The sequence below is a fragment of the Cervus canadensis genome, chromosome 15, assembly GCF_019320065.1.
Source record: "Cervus canadensis isolate Bull #8, Minnesota chromosome 15, ASM1932006v1, whole genome shotgun sequence".
NCBI classification, from domain to species: Eukaryota; Metazoa; Chordata; class Mammalia; order Artiodactyla; family Cervidae; genus Cervus; species Cervus canadensis.
In genome coordinates, this window is record NC_057400.1 from 74,038,533 (window position 1) to 74,064,089 (window position 25,557).

General features: G+C 38.6%; 1 protein-coding gene and 1 non-coding gene across 8 annotated transcripts in view; one reads left to right on the plus strand and one right to left on the minus strand.

The window, feature by feature from the left end:
* Window positions 1–25,557, plus strand: part of WDR33 (WD repeat domain 33) — a 116,461-nt gene that overhangs the window by 30,480 nt on the left and 60,424 nt on the right. For 5 of the 7 annotated variants that reach the window (XM_043488179.1, XM_043488180.1, XM_043488184.1 and 2 more), the window contains one exon: window positions 24,945–25,172. In XM_043488179.1, the coding sequence (XP_043344114.1) occupies window positions 24,969–25,172 (204 nt within the window). In that variant the 5' untranslated portion in view covers window positions 24,945–24,968. Of the gene's footprint in view, window positions 1–9,372; window positions 9,489–16,444; window positions 16,565–24,944; window positions 25,173–25,557 lie in introns of all 7 variants that reach the window. The other 2 variants (XM_043488182.1, XM_043488181.1) reach the window with 2 other exon arrangements.
* LOC122454043 lies at window positions 15,484–15,590 on the minus strand. Its single transcript, XR_006273265.1, has one exon. It is a non-coding gene; the product is annotated as a U6 spliceosomal RNA (small nuclear RNA).

A 25,557-nucleotide genomic window follows, 5' to 3' on the forward strand; every position in this document is an offset into this window, starting at 1 on the left:
TAGCCACAGCAATGAGATAAGAAAAAGAAATAAAAGGTATCCAAATTGGAAGGGAGGAAGTAAAACTGTCAGTATTTGCAGATGACATGATACTCTGTATATACAGAATCCTGAAGTCTCCACACGAAAAAAAAACTGTATTAGAACTAATAAATTATTTCAGCAAGGCAATGGGATTTAAGACTAATACACTTGAAATCTGTTGCACATCTGTACACTAATAATGAACTGTCAGAAAAAATCCTGTTTAAAATTATATCAGAAAACTTAAATACCTAGGAAAAGATATAATGAAGGTGGTGAAAGACCTATATGCCAAAAACTATAAACCCTAAGGACAGAAATTGAAGATGATTCAAAGAATTGGAAAGATATTCTGTGCTCTTGAATTGGAAAATTAATGTTGTTATAATGGGCATACTACCCAACACAATCTACAGATTTAGTGTAATCCCTACCAAAACACCAATGGCATTTTCCACAGAACTAAAATAAATAATCCTAAAATTTATGGGACCACAAAGGACTCCAAATTGCCAAAGCCATCCTGAGAAGAAAGAACAACGCTTGGAGGTATAACCATTCCAGACTTAAGACTATACTACAGAGCTGCAATAATCCGAACAGTATTCTACTGGCACAAAAACACATAGATAATAGATCTGTGGGACTGAATAGAGAGCCAAGAAATAAACCCAAGCATCTACAGTTAGTTATTATCTACAACAAAGGAGGTAAGAATATACATTGGAGGAAAGCCAGTCTCTTCAAGTGGTGTTGGGAAAGCTGGACAGCTGTGTGTGAAACAATGAAATTAGAACATTCTCTCACATCATATACACAAATAAATTCAAAATGGTTTTAAGCTGTAAATGTAAGACATGACCCTAAAAAACTTAAAGGGAACATAGTCTAAATTTCTTATCCTGAGTCAGCTAATTCCCTTCCTGAGATCATCACTGATAATATTTCTGGTGTATTTGTCTATAAGTGATATAATCCTATAAAAACATGAGTGCACTTACAGTATAAAATGGCCTGCTTTCTTTATTTGTTTTATCACAACCAAATTTAGTTTTTTTCTTTTTTAGATCCTGTAGAACTTTCTGTTTCCTTCTGAGGTTTATTTCATCAGATGAAAGTGTAACTTGATCATTTTCATTAGTGAATTTGAAAATGGAATTAGGAATGGATCAGTTTTTTAGTATTAGTTGTATCTGCTGTGAGTACTATGTGAATACCTTAAATTCCTAATAATTTTCGCAGTTTATAAAATTTTTTTCTATGCTAGTTATTTGAACTCAACTCTGTAAGGCAGTGGTGAGTTCTCAAAGTGAAGTCAGAACTACTAATGCTTCTCAGGTGGCACTAGTGTTAAAGAACCCACCTGCCAATGCAAGTTAGATATAAGAGATTCTGGTTTGATCCCTGGGTTGGGAAGCTCCCCTGGAGGGGAGGACATGGCAACCCACTCCAGTGCTCTTGCCTGAAAAATCCCATGGACAGAGGAGCCTGGTGGGCTGCAGCCCATGGGGATGCAGAGAGTTGGACATGACTGAAGCGGCTTAGCACGCAAGATATTACTAGACATTTTTTCTATATTGACATACGCGGTTCTGGTATAAAGGGCAGTAATGGATAAAAATGCTGACTCCTTAACATGATTCAAGGCAGTGGCACCAACTGTGTGAGTAGTCATTTTATGTTTACTATCACCTTACACTGGTAGTTAAAGTGAAGAAAGCTTTTAAGTGTGGCATTGGCAAGCAGTAAAAATAATTTATTTAAATGTTAATTGTTGAATGTTGGTTTTTAAATACAGTGTAGTGTACTGTGGACAGAATTGTGTCCCTGTGAAATTTGAATGCTGAAACAGTAACTCCCAGTGTAATGACATTTGGAGATGGGGCCTTTGGGAGATCATTAGGTTTACATGAAATCGTGAAGCTATAGCCTTCATAGTGGGATTAGTGTCTTTACAAGAAGAGACATCAGAGAACTTCTTGTCTCTTCTCTGCCCTATGAGGAAGCAGCAGGAAGGTGGCCGTCGGCAAGCCGGGAAGAGAACCCTCACTGGGACTTGGACTGTGCTTGTACCCTGGTCTCAGATTTTCAGCTCCACAACTGTGGGAAAATAAATTTCTGTTGTTTAAGTCTTTCAGTCTGTGGTAGTTTGTTACGGCAGCCTGAGCAGACAGATACATACTGTGTAATGAAATGAGAAGTTTGGATAAAGCAGTTTTTCCCACTTATGAAAGTATGGCATTTCTCTTGATGGAAAATTATGTAATGATTATACTCACTTTTTCCCATGGAACCCATTTTGTACATGAAAGAATGACAGGCTGTTCAGAGAGAAGTGTGGCAAGTATAGAGGATAGGGGCCTAAATTAACCATCAGGAATGAAAGAGGGGCTATCACTAAATGACAATGAGGGAATACCAGGAAAACTGTGCCCTAAAATTTGATAGCTTGAGTGAAAATGATCAATTCCAGTGACTACACAAACTACTAAAACCTACTCAAGAAGAAATAGCTAACCTGAATAGTCCATATGTTTGAAAGAAACATATTTTTTTCTTAGTTAAAAATCCTTTCAGGAAAGGAAACTTGAGATTCAGATGGTTTTACAGGTGAAGTTTATGAAACATTTAAGGAGGATTTAAGACTTTACTGGTGGTCCAGTGATTAAGACTGCGCATCCACTGCAGAGGGCATGGGCTTAATTACTGGTTGGGGAACTAAGATCTGGCACGCCAGCAGCCAGTTTAAAAAAAAAAAGAGGAAATGATACAGGTTTTATAGTCTTTCCAGGAAATGTTAGAAGAAATGCTTTCCAATTCAGTATATAAGGCTTAATATAAAAGCAAATAAAGATATACAAGAAAGTAAAATATATCAGTACACCTTGCAAACAGAGATGCAAAAGTCACAAAATATTAGTGATTCACATATAGCCGATTATAAAATAGTAAGACGTGACTAAATGGGATGTATTCTGGAAATGAAAGGCTGTTCAACATTTGAAGATCAGTTAGGGATAATTTATCATATTAATAGACTAGTCTTTGTAGAGGTTAGTGATTTGATACAGTTTTTCATACTTTCCTTTTCGAACTCCTGTCTCTTGCACCTTGTGCATTGGTAGGTGGATTCTTTACCACTGGCACCACCTAGAAAGCACCATTCACTCATGAAGGGCACCTGTAAAAGTTTATGACTAATGTCATATTTGGGCTTCCCTGGTGGCTCAGACGGTAAAGAATCTGCCTGCAGTGCAGGAGACCTGTGTTCGATCCCTGGGTCAGGAAGGTCCGTGGAGAAGGAAATAGCAGCCTACTCCAGTATTCTTGCCTGGAAAATCCCGTGTACCCAGGAGCCAGGCATGGGGTCACGAAGAGTCAGACACAACTGAGTGTCGTAACACAATGTCATATTTAATGGTACATACTTTAATGGCGAAAGACAGTGCTTTTGCCCTTCAAATTTAGAACAGTGCAATAAAACAGGAAAAAAAAAAGTACAGAGGACTTTCAGAACAGAAAGGAAGAAATAAAATTGCCTCTATTTGCAAATGACTTGGTTGTCTATGCAGAAATCACCAAGAAGTCTGCAGGAAAGCTTCTAGAACTAATGAGTTTAGCAAGATTTCAGCATATATAGACAGTGTATACAATTAGTTGTATTTCTGTATACCAGCAATGGAATTATGTCAAAACTGGTTAACATTTAAGTAGTACCAAAAAAATAGATGTAAGTTTGGCAAAATGTGTATAGGATCTCTGAGCTGAAAAGTATAAAACACTGATGAAAGAAATTAAAGAAGGTCCAGTTGTAGCGAATTTACCTGTTTGTGGTTTTGAAGACTAAACATTAAGATGTAATTTCTTCTCAAATTGATCCACCAAATCAGAATCCCAGAAACATATTTTGTAGATAATGAATGATAAGCTGCTTTTAGAAAATCATAGAATGGCAAAGAAACACAGATTGCTAAAAGGCTTTTGCTAAAGAACAGCATCGTTGGAGAATCTGATATGAAATTTAGCTGATTTCAAGACGTTCTTTACAGTTAGAGTAATCAAGGTGTTGAGGCAGACCTCTGCAAAATGCAAAAGGCTGTTCAGTAGAAGAAAGAGTCTTTTTTGTAATTGGTTACAGAATAATTGAGAAATGCAAGACAGTAAAATTGACACAGGAGAAAAATCTTTGTAGTCTTGGCTTAGATAGAGACTTCTCAGATATAATCGAAAGCACAAAATCAATCAATAAATTTGGTTTCATTAACTTGGAAACTTCTACTCTGAAAGAAATGGAGAGAATGAAAAGTGTTAGATTGATAGAAAGTACTTGCAGATCACATATCTGATAAAGATTTTGTTTGTAGATTGTTGAAAGAATTCTCTAGAAACTCAACAGTAAGAAAACAACCCCAGGAATCCCACTGAAGTCCAGTGATGATGGCTCCCTGCTACTCAGTGCTAAGGGCCTGTGTTAAGTCCCTGGTTGAGGAACTAAAATCCCACAAGCCATGGAGTGGGGCCAAAAAATAAAAGAAGGAAAGAAAACAATTCACTTTAACAGTAGTAGGCAAAAGATTTGAACAGAAGCTCTGCTGAAAATATTTGAGTGACCAGTAAGTACCTGAAAAGACTTCTACATGATTAGTCTCTAGGGAATTGCAAATTAAACCTCAGCAAGATACTACTTCTTGGGACTTCCCCGGTGGCCCAGTGGTAAGAATCTTCTTGACAATGCAGGAGATACATGAGTTTGATCCCTGATCCTGAAAGATCCCGTATGCAGCGAAGCAACTAAGGCCAAGCACCACAACTCTTGAGCCTGTGCTCTGGAGCTTGGGAGCTGCAACTACTGAAGTCCATGTACCCTAGAATCCAAGCTCCACAACAAGAGAAGCCACTGCAGTGAGAAGCCTGCTTGCCATAGAGTAGCCCCTGCTCACCACAACTAGAGAAAAGCTTGCATAGCAATGAATACCCAGCAGAGCCAGAAGTAACCACAATTATATACATAGTTTTATTTATATGCCTGCTTAGTTGCTAAGTCATGTTTGACTCTTTGCAACCCCCATGGACTATAGCCCACCAGGCTTCTTTGTCCATGGGATTTTCCAGGCAAGAATACTGGAGTGGGTTTTCAGTTCCTTCTCTAGGGGATCTTCTGACCAGGAGTGAAACCCATGTCTCCTGCATTGGCAGGTGGTTTCTTTACCCCTGAACCACCTGAGAATCCCATGGGTGTGGGTGTGGGTGGATGTGGGTGTGTTTACCACTGAACCACTTGAGAAGCCCGTGTGTGTGTGTGTTTGTGTGACCTTTACTACTTCTCGACTATTAGAATGACTGAGAAGCAAAACAGACAACCTTGTCCTCCACTTAGCAAACTGTATACCAAGTGTTAGTGAGGATGTGGGCTAGGACTGAGCTACTGAGCACACAGCAGAGAGCAACTGGAACTTGTACACATTGCTGTTTGGAATGCAAAAATGGTACAACCACTTTGGGTAACAGTTTGTTTCCCATAAAGTTAAACTTACATGACCCAGTAGTTTCAATCCTAGATATTTACTCAAGAAAAATGAGAATTTATGTTCACACAAAAACTACTGTGAATGTTTATAGCAATTTTGTTCAAATTACCAAGCACTGAAAAAAATCCAGATGTTTGTGAATTGGTCAATGGATAAGCAGTTGTGATACATCCATAGAATTCAACAGTAAAAAAAAAAAGGAATTTTAAAATTTACTTTTATTTTGTCTGTGTTGGGTCTTGGTTGGGAAATGTGGGATCTTTTGTTGTGATGCATGAGCTTCTCTAGTTATGGCACACATCCTTAGTTGCCCTGTGGTTTGTGGGATCTTAGTTCCCCAACCAAGGATCAAACCCATATCCCTTACATTGGAAGAGTTCTTAACCACTGGACCACCAGGGAAGTCCACCGAAAGAATTTTTTGATACGAGCAACCACTTTGGCAAACCCCGAAGTACTATGCTAAATGGGAAATGCCACACTTATATGGCTATATACAATGTATGATTCTCTTTATATGACATTGTGTGAAAGACAAAAACTACCATGATGAGAGGATTTCCCTGGTGGTCCAGTGGTTAAGATTCCTGCTTCCACTGCAGGTGGTGTGGGTTAGATTCCTAATCAGGGAACTAAGATCCTGCATGCCACACAGCTTGTCTAAAAAAACTACAGGGATGAGAAAGAGATTAGTGGTTGCTAGGGGCTAGGAATATATGGGGGTGATGGAACCCTTTTACGTCTTGATTATTCCATGGTGTTTGTCAGAACTTAGAAGCATATACCAAAACATGAATTTTATTGCATGTAGCTTTAAAAATCATCAAGAGTATAAGAAGACAAGCCACAGACTGGGAGAAGATATTTGCAGAAGATGCGTCTCATAGAAGACTGTTATCTGAAATATGCAGAGAACTCTTAAAATTTAGCAATAAGAACATGTGTACTTAGTCGCTCAGTCATGTCCAACTCTTTGCGACCCCATGGACTGTAGCCCACCAGAATCATCTGACAGTGGGGATTCTCCAGGCAGGAATACTGGAGAGATTGCTATGCCATCCTCAAGGGGATCTTCCTACCCAGGGATCAAACCTAGGTCTTCCACATTGCAGGCGGATTCTTTACTGTCCGAACCACCAGGGAAGCTCAGTAAGAACATAAACAACTCAGTTTAAAAAATAGACAAAAGATCTCACTGAAGAGGATAAACAGGTGATAAATAAGAATATGGGAAGATGCACAGCATCACACATTATTAGAGAATAGCAAATTACAACAATGAGATACCTCCACACACCTATTAGAATGTCTAAAATCCAAAACAGTAACAGCTGGTGCGGATATGGAGCAACACAAAGTTGCATTCACTGCTACTGCTGGTGGGAATGCAAAATGGTGCTGCCACTTCGCACAGTTTGTTAGTTGTTTTACAAAATGAATTATACTCTTTATCAGTGGATCCAGTAATCACACTCCTTGGAGTTTAACCAGATGAGTTAAAAATAAGTGCATAGAAAAGACCTCCATATGAATATTTACAGTAACTTTATTCATAATTGCCAAAACTTATGTAACCAAGCAATACTTTATAGGTGAGTGGATAAGTGTGATCCATCCAGACAATGGAATGTTAGTGCTGAAAAGAAATGAGCTAACCTATTGTGGAAAAGACCTAGAGGGGTTTAAATACATGTTTCCACGTGAAAGAAACCAATCTGAATACGTCTTTCAAAACTCATGGGATGTACAGTAGTGAGAATGAACCCTCATATAAACTTCAGGCTTTGAGAGGCAGTGATGCATTAATGTTGGTACACTGATTTTAACTTTCACTCTGATGCTGAATATTGGGGGAGGGGCACTGTGTTTGTGTGTGTGTTTTAGGAATTCTGCACTTTCTGCTCACTTGCTGTGGAGCTAAAAACCGCTTTAAAAAAAAAAAGTATATTCACCAGGAAGGTGAAAGGCTTAATATGCTGAGAACTGTAAAACTAATATAGGAAATTGAAGATGATTCAGAGATATGAAAAGGTATCCCATGCTCTTGGATTGGAAGAATTAATATTGTTAAAATGGCCGTACTGCCTAAAGCAATCTACAGATTTAATATGATCCCTGTCACAGTACCCATTACATTTTTCACAGAACTAGAACAAAGAATTCTGAAGTTTGCATGGAACCATAAAAGACCCAGGATTGCCAAAGCAATCATGAGGGAAAAGAACAAAGCAGGAGGAATCACCCTCCAGACTTTAGACAATACTACAAAACAGCATGGTATTGGCACAAAAGCATATATGGATCAATAGAACAGAATAGAGAGCCCAGAAACACCCCTACACACCTACAATCAGTTAACTAATTTTTGACAAAGGAGGCAAGCATATACAGTGGCGATAAGATAGTCTTTTCAGCAAATGGTGTTGGGAAGGTTGGACAGCTTCATATAAATAAAGTTAGAACATACCCTCACATCACACACAAAAATTTAAAATGGCTTAAAGACTATGTATAAGAGACTACACTATGAAACTCCTAGAAGAGAACATAGGCAAAGCATTCACGACTGAGTAACTGAACTGAACAAATTAAAAAATGCCAGAGAGGGTGTGGGGAAAAGGGAACCTTCCTACACTGTTGGTGGGAATATAAACTAGTGCAGCCACTCTGGAAAAATGGTATGGAGCTTCCTCAAAAAGCTAAAAATAGAGTTGTCATATGATCCAGCAATTCCACTCCTGGGCATATTATCTAGATAAAGTTATAATGCAAAAAGTACCCACACCCTCTGTGTTCATACATTACAGTAATCAGGCTGTGGAGACACCCTAGGTGTCCATAGGCAGGTGAGTGGGTAAAGGAGGTGTGTACATGTATGGAGTGGGTTGCTGTTTATTCATAATAAGTAATGTTTGCAGCAATGTGGATAGATCTAGAGATTGTCATACAAGTGAAGCTAAGTCAGGAGAAAGACAAATACCATATGATATCTTCTGTGGAATTAAATTATGACTCAAATTAACTTATCTATGAAACAGACTCACAGGCACAGAGTACAGACTTGGCGGTTGCTGCGGGAGAGGAAGAGGGGGGGATGGAATGGGAATTTGGGGTTAGTAGATACAGACTATTTTATATAGACTGTATAAACAAGAAGTTCCTACTGTATCACACAGGGAACTATATTCAATACCTTGTGATAAACTATAATGGAAAAGAATATTGAAAAGCGTGTATATATGTGTATGTATAACTGAATCACTTTGCTGTGTAGCAGCAATTATCACAACATTGTAAATCAACTATAATTTTAAAAAGTATATAAAGGATTAAATAAATTTAAATGGGAAGGATGACGAGCTATGGCATTCAGACTTCTTGAGTATATGTTAAATATTTTTCTTGACAATGAATGTAAGTAGAGTGTTGCTTCAAGGAAAACAACTGTTAGGATTTGTTGCCAGTGATAAGAATTTAGTTTTCAAGCAAGAGTTACAGTTTTGGAAAACTTGTGTCTGTGAGGTTGACTTTCCCAGTAGTTAGTAGTTTTTATGATGAGGTCAGGGACAGATGAAGTACCTAATTTTGTGGAACCGTTGCTTTCCAAGTGATCAGTGCATGTTGTTGTAAAATCACCCATGGTTTAAAGTTTCAAAGTGCAAAATAAACCAGTGTATTTTAACATAACAGTTCAAAAAGCTTATCGATGTTGCATTATAATTAATATTTAATAAACTATCACTCATCAAGTTTTGTTGGGATGTCAAAGAGTACCTATAATTTTCTTCCTGTTTCCTAATATATATCTCTGTGTGCCCAGACATTTTCCCTGTACTTTAAGGAACTTGCTGTAACAGATTGAATACAGAAGCTGACAAGAGGACTTCTGTGGTGGTGCATGGGATAAGAACCCACCTGCCAATTCAGGGGACACAGGTTTGTCTCCTGGTCTGGGAACATTTCACATACCACGAAGCCTAGAGAAAGCCCTCCAAAAAGCCCTCACAAAAACCCAGTGCAGCCAAAGATACAATAAATAAATTTTTTAAAAAAAAGTCCAACTTGAAAAAAAAAAAGCCATGCGATTTCACCTGTTTTCAGTTAAGCTAGACATTAAAGAGATTTGCAGGAATGTAAAACACAATGCATCCCTCACTGGTTGTTTTTGGTGAAGGGAAAATAGTTATTGTAATGAATTTATCTTTGTTCTAAAATAGGTTAAATACTTTTAATTTTTCTAATTTTTAAATTTTAATTTCTTTAATTTCTAATGTGGTAAGTATCTATGGCTATAAATACCACAATAAACAAAAATTGGGTGGGAAGGAAGCCTCAGTTTTTAAGAGTAAAGGAGTCCTGAAACAACAATTTGCTACTGTAGAGAAACTCTTTCAGAGAATTTCATGGCAGTATATTGGGTAGTATTTGGCATTTTCACTGCTGTGACCTGGATTTGATTCCTGTTGGGGAACGAAGATCCCACAAGATGCTGAGTATGGCTTTTAGAAAAAAGAGCAAGCAGCTGTTTTAGAAGTAGGCTATCCAAGTTATTTTGTTCCGTGGTTCCCAAACTTTGCCACACTAAAGTATCACCTAGAAGTTTTTAAAACTTCAGCTGCCCAGTTCATATCCCATACTATCAAATCAGAATGAAGATGAGAGCCTTAAAATCTAACCTTAGGAACTGCTGACTTCAGCTCATCCTTCAGTGTTTGAATTCGTTGTCTTTATTTTTATTTTATTTTTTGAATTCTTTGTCTTTAATTTGGGAGGTCACTTTATGGTTATCTTAGCTGGGGCATAGCTTTTGTTTACTTGCGCAAATATGATTCACTAATCCAGTGAGAATTGGTTTGCTTAGTTTTTATTGATTTAAACAGTTGACAAATTAATGTATAATTCAGTTTTAAACACTGTAATAATGGCAAAACCCTCTTTCTATGGTAATGACAAGGGGGGAAAACACACACACAATAACCAGTGACTTTATCTCCATTGAGAACAGTTCATGGTACAGGTTTCTTATCCCAGAATCACACTTTTGAAATACTAAGTTGTACTCTCTAAGTAGACAGATTTGTGGTCATATGCATTAAAGCTATTTTTTAATATTTCTGTGCCTTTGAAATGGCACAGAAAACTGAATGTAAAAGCCCAAATACAGCATCAGGAAACATTCATTAAGCTCGTCCAGTGCAACATCCACTAAAATGTCTCAGTAACCTTGTACCTAGGTATACAACGAAAGCTGCTTACCCCAAGTTACAAAATATTGTGCAGTTAAATCTGAGGCTGAGAGCAATAAAAGTTGGAAAACTCCTGCACTGAGGATTAACTGAAATTGATTTTTAATGTCATATTTAGTTACCAACAAGATATAGAATTGTGTGAAGTTTTTTTTCTAATGGAGAGTTGATTTTTTCCCCCATTTTTAAATGTAAATGTATTTAAAAAATATTTACAGTGTTGTGTTGGTTTCTGCCGTGTGATGACGCAAATCAGCCGTAACTGTACGTACAACTCCTTCTTCCCTAGCTTCCCTTCCTCCCCTCATCCTATCCCCACAGGTCATCACAGAGCGCCAGACTGGGCTCGGTATGCTACATGGCACGTTCTCGTCAGCCGTCAGTCTTACAGCTGATCATGTGTATATGTTGATGTTATTCTCTCTTTTTGTTCCACTCTTGTCCCTTCCCCACTGTGTCCACATGTCCAGAACACTTGTGAACTTTTATAAACTACTTATTTAAACAGTTTCCTTACTGTTTTGTTTTTTTTTTTTTAATGGAATGATCTCAGTATAATGTCTCTTGGCTTGTTCAGGATTCATATTTATCAATGATTGGACATCGAAGAGAGAACACAATGTTCATTTTGTTATTGGTCTTTTTTTTTTTTTTAACCACTCAGTGTAGATCCCCTTCAAGTTCTGTGACAGTTCAGTTCAGTTTAGTTGCTCAGTCGTGTCCGACTCTCTGCGACCCCATGGACTGCAGCATGCCAGGCTTCCTTATCCATCACCAACTCCTGGAGTTTACTCAGACTCATGCCTATTGAGTCGGTGATACCATCCAACCATCTCATCCTCTGTCGTCCCCTTCTTCTCCCACCTTCAATCTTTCCCAGCATCAGGGTCTTTTCAAATGAGTCAGTTCTTCACATCAGGTGGCCAAAGTATTGGAGTTTCAGCTTCAGCATCGGTCCTTCCAATGAATATTCAGGACTGATTTCCTTTAGGATGGACTGGTTGGATCTCCTTGCTGTCCAAGGGACTCTGAAGAGTCTTCTCCAACACCACAGTTCAAAAGCATCAATTCTTCGGTGCTCAGCTTTCTCTATAGTCCAACTCTCACATCCATACATGACTACTGGAAAAACCATAGCTTTGACTAGACGGACCTTTGTTGGCAAAGTAATGTCTCTGCTTTTTAATATGCTGTCTAGGTTGGGTCATAACTTTTCTTCCAAGGAGCAAGCTTCTTTTAATTTCATGGCTGTAGTCACCATCTTCAGTGATTTTGGAGTCCAAAAAAATAAAGTCTTTCACTGTTTCCACTGTTTCCACATCTATTTGCCATGAAGTGATGGGACCAGATGCCATGATCTTAGCTTTATGAATGTTGAGTTTTAAGCCAACTTTTTCACTCTCCTTTTTCACTTTCATCAAGAGGCTCTTTAGTTCTTTGCTTTTTGCCATAAGGGTGGTGTCATCTGCATATCTGAGGTTATTGATATTTCTCCTGGCAAGCTTGATCCCAGCTTGTGCTTCATCCAGCCCAGCATTTCTCATGATGTACTCTGCATATTAAGTTAAATAAGCAGGGTGACAATATACAGCCTTGAGATACTCCTTTCCCTATTTGGAACCAGTCTGTTGTTCCATGTCCAGTTCTAACTGTTGCTTCTTGACCTGCATACAGATTTCTCAAGAGGCAGGTAAGGTGGTCTGATACTCATTCCCATCTTGAAGAATTTTTCCACAGTTTATTGTGATCCACACAGTCAAAGGCTTTTGCGTAGTCAATGAAGCAGATGTTTTTCTGAAGCTCTCTTGCTTTTTCAATGATCCAGCAGATGTTGGCAATTTGAACTCTGATTCTTCTGCCTTTTCTAAAACCAGCTTGGACATCTGGCAGTTCTCGGTTCACATGCTGTTGAAGCCCGGCTTGGAGAATTTTGAGCATTACTTTGCTAGTGTGTGAGATGAGTGCAATGGTGTGGTAGTTTGAGCATTCTTTGGCATTGCCTTTCTTTGAGATTGGAATGAAAACTGACCTTTTCCAGTCCTGTGGCCACTGCCGAGTTTTCCAAATTTGCTGGCATACTGAGTGCAGCACTTTCACAGCATCATCTTTTAGGGTTTGAAATAGCTCAACTGGAATTCCATCACCTCCACGAGCTTTGTTCGTAGTGATGTTTCCTAAGGCCCACTTGACTTTGCATTCCAGGATGTCTGGCTCTAGGTGAGTGATCACACCATTGTGATTATCTGGGTTGTGAAGATCTCTTTTGTATGGCTCTTCTGTGTGTTCTTGCCACCTCTTTTTAATATCTTCTGCTTCTGTTAGGTCCATAGCATTTCTGTCCTTTATTGTGCTCATCTCTGCATGAAAAGTTCCCTTGGTATCTCTGATTTTGTTAAAGAGATCTCTAGACTTTCCCATTCTATTATTTCCTCTATTTCTTTGCCTTGACCTCTGAGGAAGGCATTCTCATCTCTCCTTGCTATTCTTTGGAACTCCACACTCAAATGGGTATATCTTTCCTGTTCTCCTTTGCCTTTCGCTTCTCTTCTTTTCACAGATATTTGTAAGGCCTCCTCAGATAGCCATTTTGATTTTTTGCATTTCTTTTTCTTGGGGATGGTCTTGATCCCTGCCTCCTGTACAATGTCACGAACCTCTGTCAATAGTTCTTCAGGCACTCTGTCTTTCAGGTCTAGTCCCTTGAATCTATTTGTCACTTCCACTGTGTATTCATAAGGGGTTTTATTTAGGTCATATCCAAATGGTCTAGTGGTTTTCCCTTCTATGGCAGATTAGGTATCAAATCTCTTTTAGGTAGATTTATCCATCTTACGACCTATTGGTCTGGAGATAATCAATACAATTGAGGTTCCTAGGCTGAGGTTCTAACCTAGGTTTGTGTTAATGAGGGTGAGGTCTTAAAATGTTTTGTTATTTTAAAGCCCTACATTAACTGTACTTGCTGTCCTACAAGCATCAGTAATTTGCTTTGGGTTAGAATTCTTTCCTCTCATTGGGGAAACAAGCTTTCATTTGCTTCTGATCAGAAGCTCTTAATTAGTGGTTGACTTGGTAAGAATTGTTATATTTTATAATTCAGCCAGATTCTGGTGCTGTAGCTTCTGTAGCCAGATACTGTACCCACACTGGACGGATGCTGTATTTGAACTTCTTTGGGTATGAATACTCACTGGCAGTAGAAATTAAGTCATCAGAAGTGGGCAATGGCATAAATAAGAAACTCTTCGTTTTCACTTCATGGTTTGTTAACATTAAGCCATTTGCTTTCACTTTTGACAGGAAGGAAATATTTTTTATATTGTGACCCAGTGTATTTGTTGTTTAGTCACTAAATCATGTCTGACTTTTTGCGACCACATGGACTGCAGCATGCCGGGCTCTTCTGTCCTTCAGTCAGTGTGCTCACACCTAAGCATAGACACATGCAGAATTGAAACGTTTCACAGAAGCCGTTCTTACCTTTAAAGTGTGTGGTTTAATGTTGTAAGTTCTATTTTTTAAACTACTGAGGTAATGCTAGTTGTCAGACATGTTGACTTCAAGAATGGGATCTTCTGGTTTAAACAATAAACACTCCTTTAGGTTAGTTGATGAACTTTCAGGCAATAGAGCTTTCTTTTGATGCAGAGCCTCGGGTCTGTTCTCCTGAATTGTAAAGATTTTTTTATTCAGTTGTGTGAAGCATTTAGTAGATCCATTTTGGATTGAATTTGTGGAATTAGTTAAGGTTTAACAGTGTTATTTTCCAGTTAAAAATAGAGTTGACCCTTGACCAGTGTGAGTTTGATCTGTACAGGTTCAGTGTTGATGATTTTCAGTAGTAAATGTGATAGTACTGCATTGTTCATTGTTGGTTGCATATGAAGTTGTGAAGAACCATGAATATGGAGGGCTGACTGTAAGTTATACTTGGGTTAACCCTCTGTTGTTCAAGAGTCAACTGTACACCTTTCCCCCTGTGTTTTGGTTTGAGATAGGCTGTGATGGTAAAGTTTTTCTTATGGAGTCAGAACTGTTTGGGGAAGATTATTTTGGATTATATTTGGTTGGGGAAAAGATTATTCAGGCCATGGTATTCTAAATGAATGAGTCTTTTTTTTTTATTTTTTATTTTCATTTATTTTTATTAGTTGGAGGCTAATTACTTTACAATATTGTAGTGGTTTTTGTCATACATTGACATGAATCAGCCATGGATTTACATGTGTTCCCCTTCCCGATCCCCCCCCCCCACCCACCTCCCTCTCCACCCGATCCCTCTGGGTCCTCCCAGTGCACCAGGCCCGAGCACTTGTCTCATCCATCCAACCTGGGCTGGTGATCTGTTTCACCCTAGATAATATACATGTTTTGATGCTGTTCTCTTGAAACATCCCACCCTCGCCCTCTCCCACAGAGTCCAAAAGTCTGTACTGTTCTGTGTCTCTTTTTCTGTTTTGCATATAGGGTTATCATTACCATCTTTCTAAATTCCATATGTATGTGTTAGTATGCTGTAATGTTCTTTATCTTTCTGGCTTACTTCACTCTGTATAATGGGCTCCAGTTTCATCCATCTCATTAGAACTGATTCAAATGAATTCTTTTTAATGGCTGAGTAATATTCCATGGTGTATATGTACCACAGCTTCCTTATCCATTCGTCTGCTGATGGGCATCTAGGTAAAAATATGGAACGCGTCACGAATTTGCGTGTCATCCTTGCGCAGGGACCATGCTAATATTCTCTGTATCGTTCCAATTTTAGTATATGTGCTGCCAAAGCGAGCACGAATGAATCTTATTTTTGTGTCTTTCCTCAATGTCTTTTACTCTGACCTTCTGTCACCCCATCCGAATTTAAACTTCTTAAGGTTGAATTGTGCAGTAAGCACCCTGTGTTATATCCCTATTGCCTATAAATAGTCCTGGCAAACAAGCATAGTAGGTTCTCACTGTAGTAGTATTTTCACATTGCTTTCTTTATGAGCTTTTCTGTTTTGATAAACTGTCTTGAGAACAAGCTTTGTGTGCATTTCTGTCTTTAGCCTGTCAGGTCGTTAGTGCTCACTGATTACTTATTGAAGTGAATTACATTTCTCATTATGCTTTCCCATGTCATAGGGATTCTTTAACAAATTCAAGAGTTCCTAAGTGTATGTATTCATGACTAGTTAGTAACTGCTTCAGTGAACTTGGTGGCTGCTCATTATATTAATAATAACTTTTACTATATAAATTCCAGTTTGTCTTCTCTCATCACTTTCTGTTCATTCTGCTATTATTGCTCTAATTTTTGAGTTGTGATACTACTGGTATAGTTTTTTTTTTTAAGCTTTAAACTTTTTATTTTGTATTGGCCGACAGCCAATTAACAATGCTGTGGTAGTCTCAGGTGAACAGCAAGGGACTCAGCGATACATAAATATGTGTCCATTCTCCCCTAAACTCCCCGCCCATCCAGGCTGACACATAACATGGAGCAGAGTTCTGTGTGCTATACACTATAGCAGTGCCTACATGAGCCTCCCCAAGTCTCTAGCTGCGCCTTCCCCCTGGCAACCCTGTTTGTCTTCTAATGTCTGTGTCATAAGTCTGTGAGTCTCTTGTTGTGAAAGTACGCTCACTTGTGTCATTTCTTTTTAGATTTCATCATAAGGGATGTCATACATTTCTGCTTCTCTGATGTACTTCACTCAGTACGACACTCTCTAGGCTCATCCATGTTGCTGCAGATGGCATTATTTCATTCTTTTTAATGGCTGAGTAAGTCTCCATTGTATATGCGCCACATTTTCTTTATCCATTTCTCTGTTGATGGACATTTAGGTTGCTACCACGTCTTGGCTATTGTAAACAGTGCTGTAATGAACAATGGGGTGCATATATCCTTTAAAATAGTGTTTTTGTTTATACAGTTTTTATTTTTACATTTTTTCATAGTTTTTATTACTTTAATCAGACGTTAGTCTCAGTGAAATGAGTTATTGTTTAGCACAATTCTACAGCATGAAGCTTGTAATGACTTCTTTAAGAAAAGCATTTGTGTAGGGACTTCATTGGCAGTCCAGAAGTTCAGACTTTGCCTTTCAGTGAAAGGGGAGTGGTTCCATCACTGGTCAGGGAACTGAGACCCTATATGCTGTGCAGTGTGGCCAAAAAAAAGAGCATTTGTTTTTTGTTTTTCCTATCTTCATTTGTAATCTTGGTAATATCAGATGACTAAGATTATAAAAGAGGTTATTTTGTAATAGTTGGGACAAGAAGCAGAATTAGAATGCTTGTATGGATTTGCATGCACGAGTATCTGAGAACTAAGTCTGGGTATTCCAGTTTGTTCACAGACTAATCAGTACATTGGCTAAAGGAATAGTATATTTCATCCAAAATAGTATCTTTTAGCAAAAAGTATCTTTGGAGTTATCTACATTAAACTTGTCCAGGTTGAGAAAACAGATGCAGAGAAATTGCATGACTTGCCTAATTTTGGAGAAAGCTTGAAGGCTAAGAATATGCTGCTTGCTTTTGTGGATTCAGGAGTCTTTGTATTTGCCAAAAATAGAGGTGGGGACCAGACATCACAAAGTACGAAATCTGTTCTGTGAACTTAGAAGTGATATTCGTTGAATCAGAACAATATGTTGTACCTGATGCAAGGTATAATAAAAAGTAGGCACTTGGTAAAATTGTGCCGATTCCTTGAAATGTTGAAGGTTAGTGTGTATGAGAAAGATGGTGAATTCAGTGTTTCAGGTGGAGTTTTTTTACTTAGCAGTTTGGTTCTATTGTTGATATGTATTTAATAATCATACACAGATTTCTTGTCGTCATTCTACTTCAGTTTCTGTCTTGCCTACAGCCTCCTTCCCCGTACCCCATTTCCTCTATTTCTCCCTCATGCTCCACCCCAGATATGACATAAATATGCTTTGGGATGACCCTGACTTCTAGTTTAAATTTGTCATCTCTGTTAGTGTAGCTCAAATGTGAATACTGCAGTGAGTAGAAATTACAGTAATTATTTTTATGAAAGGTAAAGCTCTTCTTTTTTTGTGTTTGGTTATGTATATGGTTCCTTGAATTACAGTCTCCTGAGTGAAGCTTGGAAAGGATAGTTTCAGTGATTTGATTGATGGTTCTTTCTCTCTGGGCCACTCAGTTTTAACCTCATATATCAAGTTTTCTGCTGTTGCAATCAAGGAGAGCTGTTATATCACTATTGCAGAAATCTTCTGGCAACCCACGTTGAAGGAGGATCAGGAGGAGGTCTAGGTGCTTACTCTACCTCTGTGTTAATCTGCTCGGGTTGCCAGGACAAAGTGCCATAGACTGGGTGGCGTAAACAGCAAACAATTTTTGCACAGTTTTGCAAGTTAGAAGTCTAAGATTAAGATGTGAGCAGGGGGTTAGTTTCTTCTGAGACCTCTCTTCTTGGCTTGTAGGTGGCTGTTGTTTTCCCTTGGCTCTCCTGTGCGTGTCTGTGTCATAATCTTCTCTTCTTATTAGGGTACTAGTCATAAGGATCAGAGCTTTATCCCCAAATACAGTTATATTCCTAGGTATTGGGAGGTTAGGACTTCCACATAGGAATTTGTGGAGGGACACACTTAAGCTCATAGCAACCACTAAATGGCTCTGTTTTTGATTTGGACAAGTTATAGTGGTTTGCAGGAAGTGATGCTGACATGTGTTAAGGCATTTATGAAGATTTGTTTATGTTTTATTTTAGGGCTGGATTTTGATTTGGAATATACTTTTTTTTGGTCTCTTTTTCTTCATGCTGGACCTTTATTTATAGAACACAGGTGGTACTTGACCATTCATGGAGAAGTGAAAGGCCTTTTTTTTTAGAACAAGTTTTTATCAACAGATCAATAAAGGGAAGTATATTTTCTCCCATCCTCTGTAAAGTCTTTTTGAAAGCTTTATTTTTATTTGTCCATGGAGTCACAAAGAATTGGACACGACTGAGTGACTTAACTGACCTGAGTTTAGTCTTGTTTTTGACATACCTCATGGCATGTGGGGTGTTAGTTCGCCAATGAAGTATGGAACCTGTGCCCCCTGAATTGGAAGCATGGATCTTAACCACTGGACCGCCAGGAAGTACCTGTGATGTCTTAAATGAAAGAGTAATATTTTTTTTTCTGGCTTTAACAAGTCAATTATTTAAAAGTGTTAGTAACAACATATTGATTGTTTTGCATTTGACTTCATATTTATACAGTAGATCCTAGGTTTGGCTCTTGATGAGTGCTTTATATCCATGTACCCATCACCCAGCTTTAGTACCATCAGCTTTCGGTAAACGTTTCATCTGTGGTGCTGGTGGTTTAATCACTAAGTAGCATCTGACTCCTGTGACCGTGTAGTCTGTAGCCTGCCAGTGTTTCCTCTACTCCATATAAAATTTTTTTCCGGTGGACTAAACCCCTATTTTTTGAGTGAGGTAGAAGTCACATAAGATAAAATTCACTGTCCTGACCACGTTAAAGTGTCTCACTCAGTACTACTCAGTGTAGCCACAGTGCTGTGCGGCTGCCGCCTCTACCTAGTTCCAGATAGTTTCATCATCAAAGGAAGCCCCATTCCCATTATGTAGTCATTGCCCTTTCTTCCCTTTACCCGCCAGCCACTGATGCACTTTCTGTCACTATGTATTAACCTGTTCTGAATTTGGGTATAAATGAAGGCATGTATTATGTGACCTTTTATCTTTGGCTTCTTTTGTTTATGTAGTGGTTTTGAGAGTCATCCATGTTGTAGCATATGTCAGTACTTCATTCCCTTTTTTTTTTTTGGCTGAATAATTAAGCCTCTTTTGATATGTGTAAAAATCTTTTCTCATTTGATATCAATAATAGAAACTAGAATATTAGGATAATTTTACTTAAATAAAATTAGAAATTTGAAGATCATAAAGTGAAAAAATAGTAATTTAAAAGTATACTTGCCAAAGCTGCATTCTTTTAGAATTATTGACAGAGATATCAAAATTAAAGCCTTTAGTTGAAGTCTGGATGCTGAAACTTAATTGGATTCATGGGATAGCTGAATAAACAGATTCCCTCACTGTCGGGGAGCCATTATGGGAGGTCCCGCCCGTGACGAGGTCATGAAGAAAATACTGGGCAGGCAAGGCCGTCCGAGACCCCATCCATGACGAGGTCACGAGGAAAATACCTGACAGGCAAGGCCGTCTAGGATAAGGGACCCTCCAGGTTGGCCTCGGCCTCTACCCTACCCTATATCCTCCCCCTTTATCTGCTGTTGTTCTTATTTGCCCTGCTGCAGATTCTTGTGTTGCCTGCCGAGAGCTCTCCTGCTCCTCTTTCACTGAATAAAGACCAACTTAAAAGCTAATTAATAAATCTCCTGGACGCTGGTACCCTATGAAGGGGCCAGGGATGAAGGAAATGCTTCAGTTCAGACCCTTTTGCTGGCATTCTGGCTGGTTTGATAAATGTGTGCTCTCATTGCACAAAATGCTCATGATTGTTTTAAACATCCTAAGCACAGTACACTAACAAAAGAAACTATTAAGTATAGGCCCCTTCGCGGGGTGAGAAAAGCTCCACAAATATTATAGCCACAAATGTGCCTAATAGAAAATAGTTTAGATAGAGATTAGCTGGTGACTTCTCGCAGGTAATTAACTTGTGGACTAAGAGCCTGTTTTGTGCCATATCTGCTGTTTTTGCAATCCTTTGCATTTCTGTTCTGTAAAAATGTAACCCTATCTAGTTCCCTTGGAGATGACACCTAATAGAAAGAAAATAGATTAACCACAAAAAAGACAGGGTCGGCTACTGAAGTTGCTTAAAGTTGCACCAGGTGCAAGCCATAAACTGTCAACAGGCCTGAAAGCCGAAAGATATTATACATAGAGATTAACCATAAAAAAGGCCCTAATAGGCACAGAGCCCTTTGGGGGGTGAGGAAGCCCTATTAGAGAATACAAAAAATATTGTTTTAAAAGTGGTTATTAGATCAACGTTTGATTGATGTTAATGTGCTGAGGTTGTGCAGTGGACACTATTGTTAATATAGTTACAGATCTAGTAAAATAAGAGTTTAGCCCTAGTGTAAAAACAATAAGATAATTGTTAATTTTAACTAAGAGGGCTAAACAGGGGCTGCCTCACCAGAGCCACAGAGTCTTTGTGTGTTAAACTTTTTAGATAAATTTAGCTGAGAATTTCTGCAAAAAGACTGACTTTTATGTTAACAGGATTGTATGTCTATTATGTTACAACTTGCTGTACCATGAGACTGCCAATTTTCTGTTTTCTGCTAACCTCAAGGCCAAAAAATAATGTACAAAAAATCTATGGGAAAAGACTCTCATAAACAAAAATATACAGAACACACCTGGTTTCGTGAAGGACAAGCTGATATAATGTTAAACTAAGTCTGTATGCTTATCTGCCCCTTAGAAATGTACCAACTTAGGGTATAAAGGCTATGGTGAAAAATAAAGCAACTGCCAGACTCTGCTGCATATTCCTGGTCTGGTCTCTTTCTTTCTTTCTCTCTCTCTCTCCCTAGCAGACTTGGCCCTATCAAGGCCGGTCCTATGTGTCTCTCTCTCGCCGACGCCGTTCATCCTGAGGGTTCCCCTGGATCCTGCTGGGGCTGGACCCCGGTACCTCACCAACTTTATTGAGGCATTTGCAGTCTGTTTAATTCGTACATACACAGCCTGAAAAGAGATACAGAATGTGTCTCATTGCACTGTTGTTTTTAGTTGCTAAGTTGTGTCTGACTCTTTGTGACCCCATGGGTTATAGCATACCAGGCTCCTCTGTCCTTGGGATTTCTCAGGTAAGAATACTGGAGTGGGTTGCCATTTCCTTCTCCAGGGAATCTTCCCAGTCCAGGGAATCCAACCTGCATCTCTTGCATTTAGAGGCGAATTCTTTACCATTGAGCCACCAGGGAAGCCCTGTCTCATCTCAATTCAAATTAACATTTGTTAGGGTCTTCTGGAATTGTTCCAGAGTAGTGGTAATAATATTACATTCATGTTTTTTTTTTTTTTTTTTTTACATTCATGTTTTATTATTTTGCTATGAACAAAGCTAGTGGAGATGATGGAATTCCGGCTGAGCTGTTTAATTAAAATCCTCAAAGGTTATGCTGTTAAAGTGCTGTACTCAATATGCCAGCAAATTTGGAAAACTCAGCAGTGGCTACAGAACTGGAAAAGATCAGTTTGCATTTTCAATCCCAAAGAAGGACAGTGCCAAAGAATGTTCGGACTACCATACAGTTGCACTGACTTTACATGCTAGCATGGTAATGCTCAAAATCCTTCAAGCTAGGCCTTAGCAGTACGTGAACCAAGAACTTCAAGGTGTGCAAACTGGGTTTAGAAAAGGCAGAGGAGCCAGAGTTCAAATTGCCTACATTCGTTGGATCATAGAGAAAGCAAGGGAATTCCAGAAAAATATAGATTTCTGCTTCATTAACTACACTAAAGCCTTTGACTTTGTGGAACACAAAAAACTGTGGCAAATTCTCAAAAGAAATTGGAATACCAGACCACTATACCTATCTCCCGAGAAACCTATATACCAGTCAAGAAGCAACAGTTAAAACTGGACACAGAACAATGAACTGGTTCAAAACTGGGAAAGCAGTATGTGAAGGCTTTGTATTGTCACCCTGTTTATTTAATTTCTCTGCAGAGTACATCATGCAAAATGCCGGGCTGGATGACTTACAAGCTGGAATCAAGATTGCCGGGAGAAATAACAACAGCCTCAGATTTAGAGTGGTATCATCTACATATCTGAGGCTGTTGATATTTCTCCCAGCAACTCTAATGGCAGAAAGCGAAGAGGAACTGAAGAGCCTCTTGATGAGGATGAAAGAGGAAAGAGAGAATGCTGGTTTAAAACTCAGCATTCAGAACACTAAGATCATGGCATCTGGTCCCAGCCATGACTTCCTGGCAGGTAGAAGGGGAAAAAGTGGAAGCAATGACAGATTTTATTTTCTTGGGCTTGAAAAATCACTGTGGACGGTGACTGCATCAATTAAATTAAAAGACACTTGCTCCTTAGAAGGAAAGCTATGACAAACCTAGACAGCAAATTAAAAAGCAAAGAAATCACTTTGCTGACAAAAGTCTATATAGTCAAAGTTATGGTTTTTCCAGTAGTCATGTATGGATGTGAGAGTTGGACCATAAAGAAGGCTGAATGCTGAAGAATTGATGCTTTTGAACTGTGGTGCTGGAGAAGACTCTTGAGAGTCCTTTGGACTGCAAGGAGATCTCACCAGTCAACCCTAAAAGAAATCAACCCTGATATTCTTTGGAAAGACTGATGCTGAAGCTCCAAAACTTCAAGAGCCAGCTCACTGAAAATGACCCTGATGTTGAGAAGGATTGAGGGTGGAAAGAGAAGGGGCAACAGAGTATACTATGGTTGGACGGCATCGCTGACTCAGTGGACGGGTTTGAGCAAATTCTGGGATGTAGTGAAGGACAGGGAAACCTCATGTGCTGCAGTCCCTGGAGTTGAAAAGAGTTGGACATGACTTAGCAACTGAAAACAACAACCACAACAACATGTTTTATTTCTCAAATTTAAAAAAGTTCACCTAATTTTAAAAGTTTGTCTGTGCTGGGTCTTCGTTTCGACATGTGGGCACCTCTAGTTCCTGCACATGGGCCTGGTTGCCCCAAGGCATATGGGATCTTAGTTCCCCGACCAGGGAGTGAACCCAAGTCCCTTGTATTACTGGACCTCCAGGGAAGTTCCTATTTATTTTTGGTATCGTGAGAGTCAGGACTTAATCTCCCCACTCCCACCTTTCCTCCTCCATTTCCTTTCTGTTATCAATATCAGATGGTTTCAGGAGACACTAAAGTGACAAGGATGTATTAAGTAGTACTGATTTTCATCCAAAGGAAATCACAAATTTATTTTCAGGTCCTTAATTTAGTGTCTTGCATTAAGGAAGGTAAATGTAAGAATATAGACAAATAATCTTTGCTCTTTTTGAAACAGAAATGCAGAAATGCTAACACCCTTTATGTATTTTTCATGATCTGATTTTTAAAATACGCTTGAAATGTGTTTTTAAATCATGCACATTTGTATTAATGGTATGTAAATTTAATTGGAGAGCACTAAGGTTGAAAAACTAAGCCCCTAACATTTTTTCTTCAGATGTTAGCCTAATACTGCCTGTATAGAATTGTAGATGTACATACTGAGAAATACATTTCTATGGTAGTTACTTTGAGCCTGAAATTAGATAAACATACTTTTAGAATTCATATGAAATAAGATAGTTTATTCTACTTTTTACACTTGTCCTAAGAAATTTAAGAGGATAGAAATGAAGCTTAAGTTTTTTTTTTTAGTGACTCTTGTATAAAATGAGGGTCTTAAAATGAGCTGTTTTATTATCAAACATATGATGAAAACTTCATTTTAAAAATATGAAGTTCTCAGTGATTTTACCTTCCTTCCCTCTGCAGTTTAGCCACCCCACATGTGCAAAATACACTTGCCCCAAGGTCTTAAAAACAGATGTTTCCTTCCACCAGGCTAAATTTTACAACAAATACTTATTAAATTATTTATTTATTCTTTTTTTGGGGTGGGGGGGCTGTGCTGGATCTTCGTTGCTCTGCATGGGCTGTCTCTAGTTGGGGCAAGCAGGGGCTATTCTAGTTGCCGTGCTCAGGCTTCTCATTGCAGAGCACGGGCTCCAGGGTGTGTGGGTTTCAGTAATTGCAGCACATGGACTCAGTATTTGCAGTTCTTGGACTCTGGAGTGTGGGCTCAGTAGTTGTGGCACACGGGCTTAGTTGTCCCATGGTATATGACATCTTCAGGGATTGAACCAGTGTGCCCTGAATTGCAAGTGGATTTTTAACCACTGGACCACCAGGGAAACCCCCACAACAAATACTTATTAGCACTTAATCTGTGAATTGACCTTTTTCAAATTGTAACTGGTTTCTGCCATTAACTAGTTCATTTTGTAAATAGGTTGACTAAAAGCTAGAAATGATGCATATTAGAAAAAGGTACAGGAGTGTAGAAAAAATGCTCATTTAAAAATGTTTTCTGGTAGTGTTATAGTGCTGACATATTTGTAGTGAAAGTACTTTTTCCTTTCCCAGGTGTCGTAGAACGAAAACATCGCCATGGCTACAGAAATTGGTTCTCCTCCTCGGTTTTTCCATATGCCAAGGTTCCAACACCAGGCACCTCGACAACTGTTTTATAAGCGGCCAGATTTTGCACAGCAGCAAGCAATGCAGCAGCTTACCTTTGATGGAAAGCGAATGAGAAAAGCAGTGAACCGGAAAACCATAGACTATAATCCATCTGTGATTAAGTATTTGGAGGTAAGTCCAGTTAATGTGCTTCAGATGACCAGACTTTGGTTTTTTAAAAAGAAGAAAAGTTTTAAAATGTAGGATAATGAGTATACCTATGTTTTTTGAATTAGGAGGATGAAATAATATTTCAAATGAGGCCAGTCACCTCAGTTAAATAGAGTACTGGGTGGTTTTTTTTTCACCCTCTGAATGCATGAATAATTTCCAAAAATTTTAAAGGCTGTAGTTTAAAAATACACTTTGTTCTAAAGGTTCACAACATACTTCAGAAGAGAGACTTTTGTTCCAGTTTTAAAGCACTCATTAAACTTGTAGTGTATATAAAATGTTAGGAGATTATCAACATAAGGATATTTGTATGAGAACATGTGTTCAGAATAGTGATGTGTAT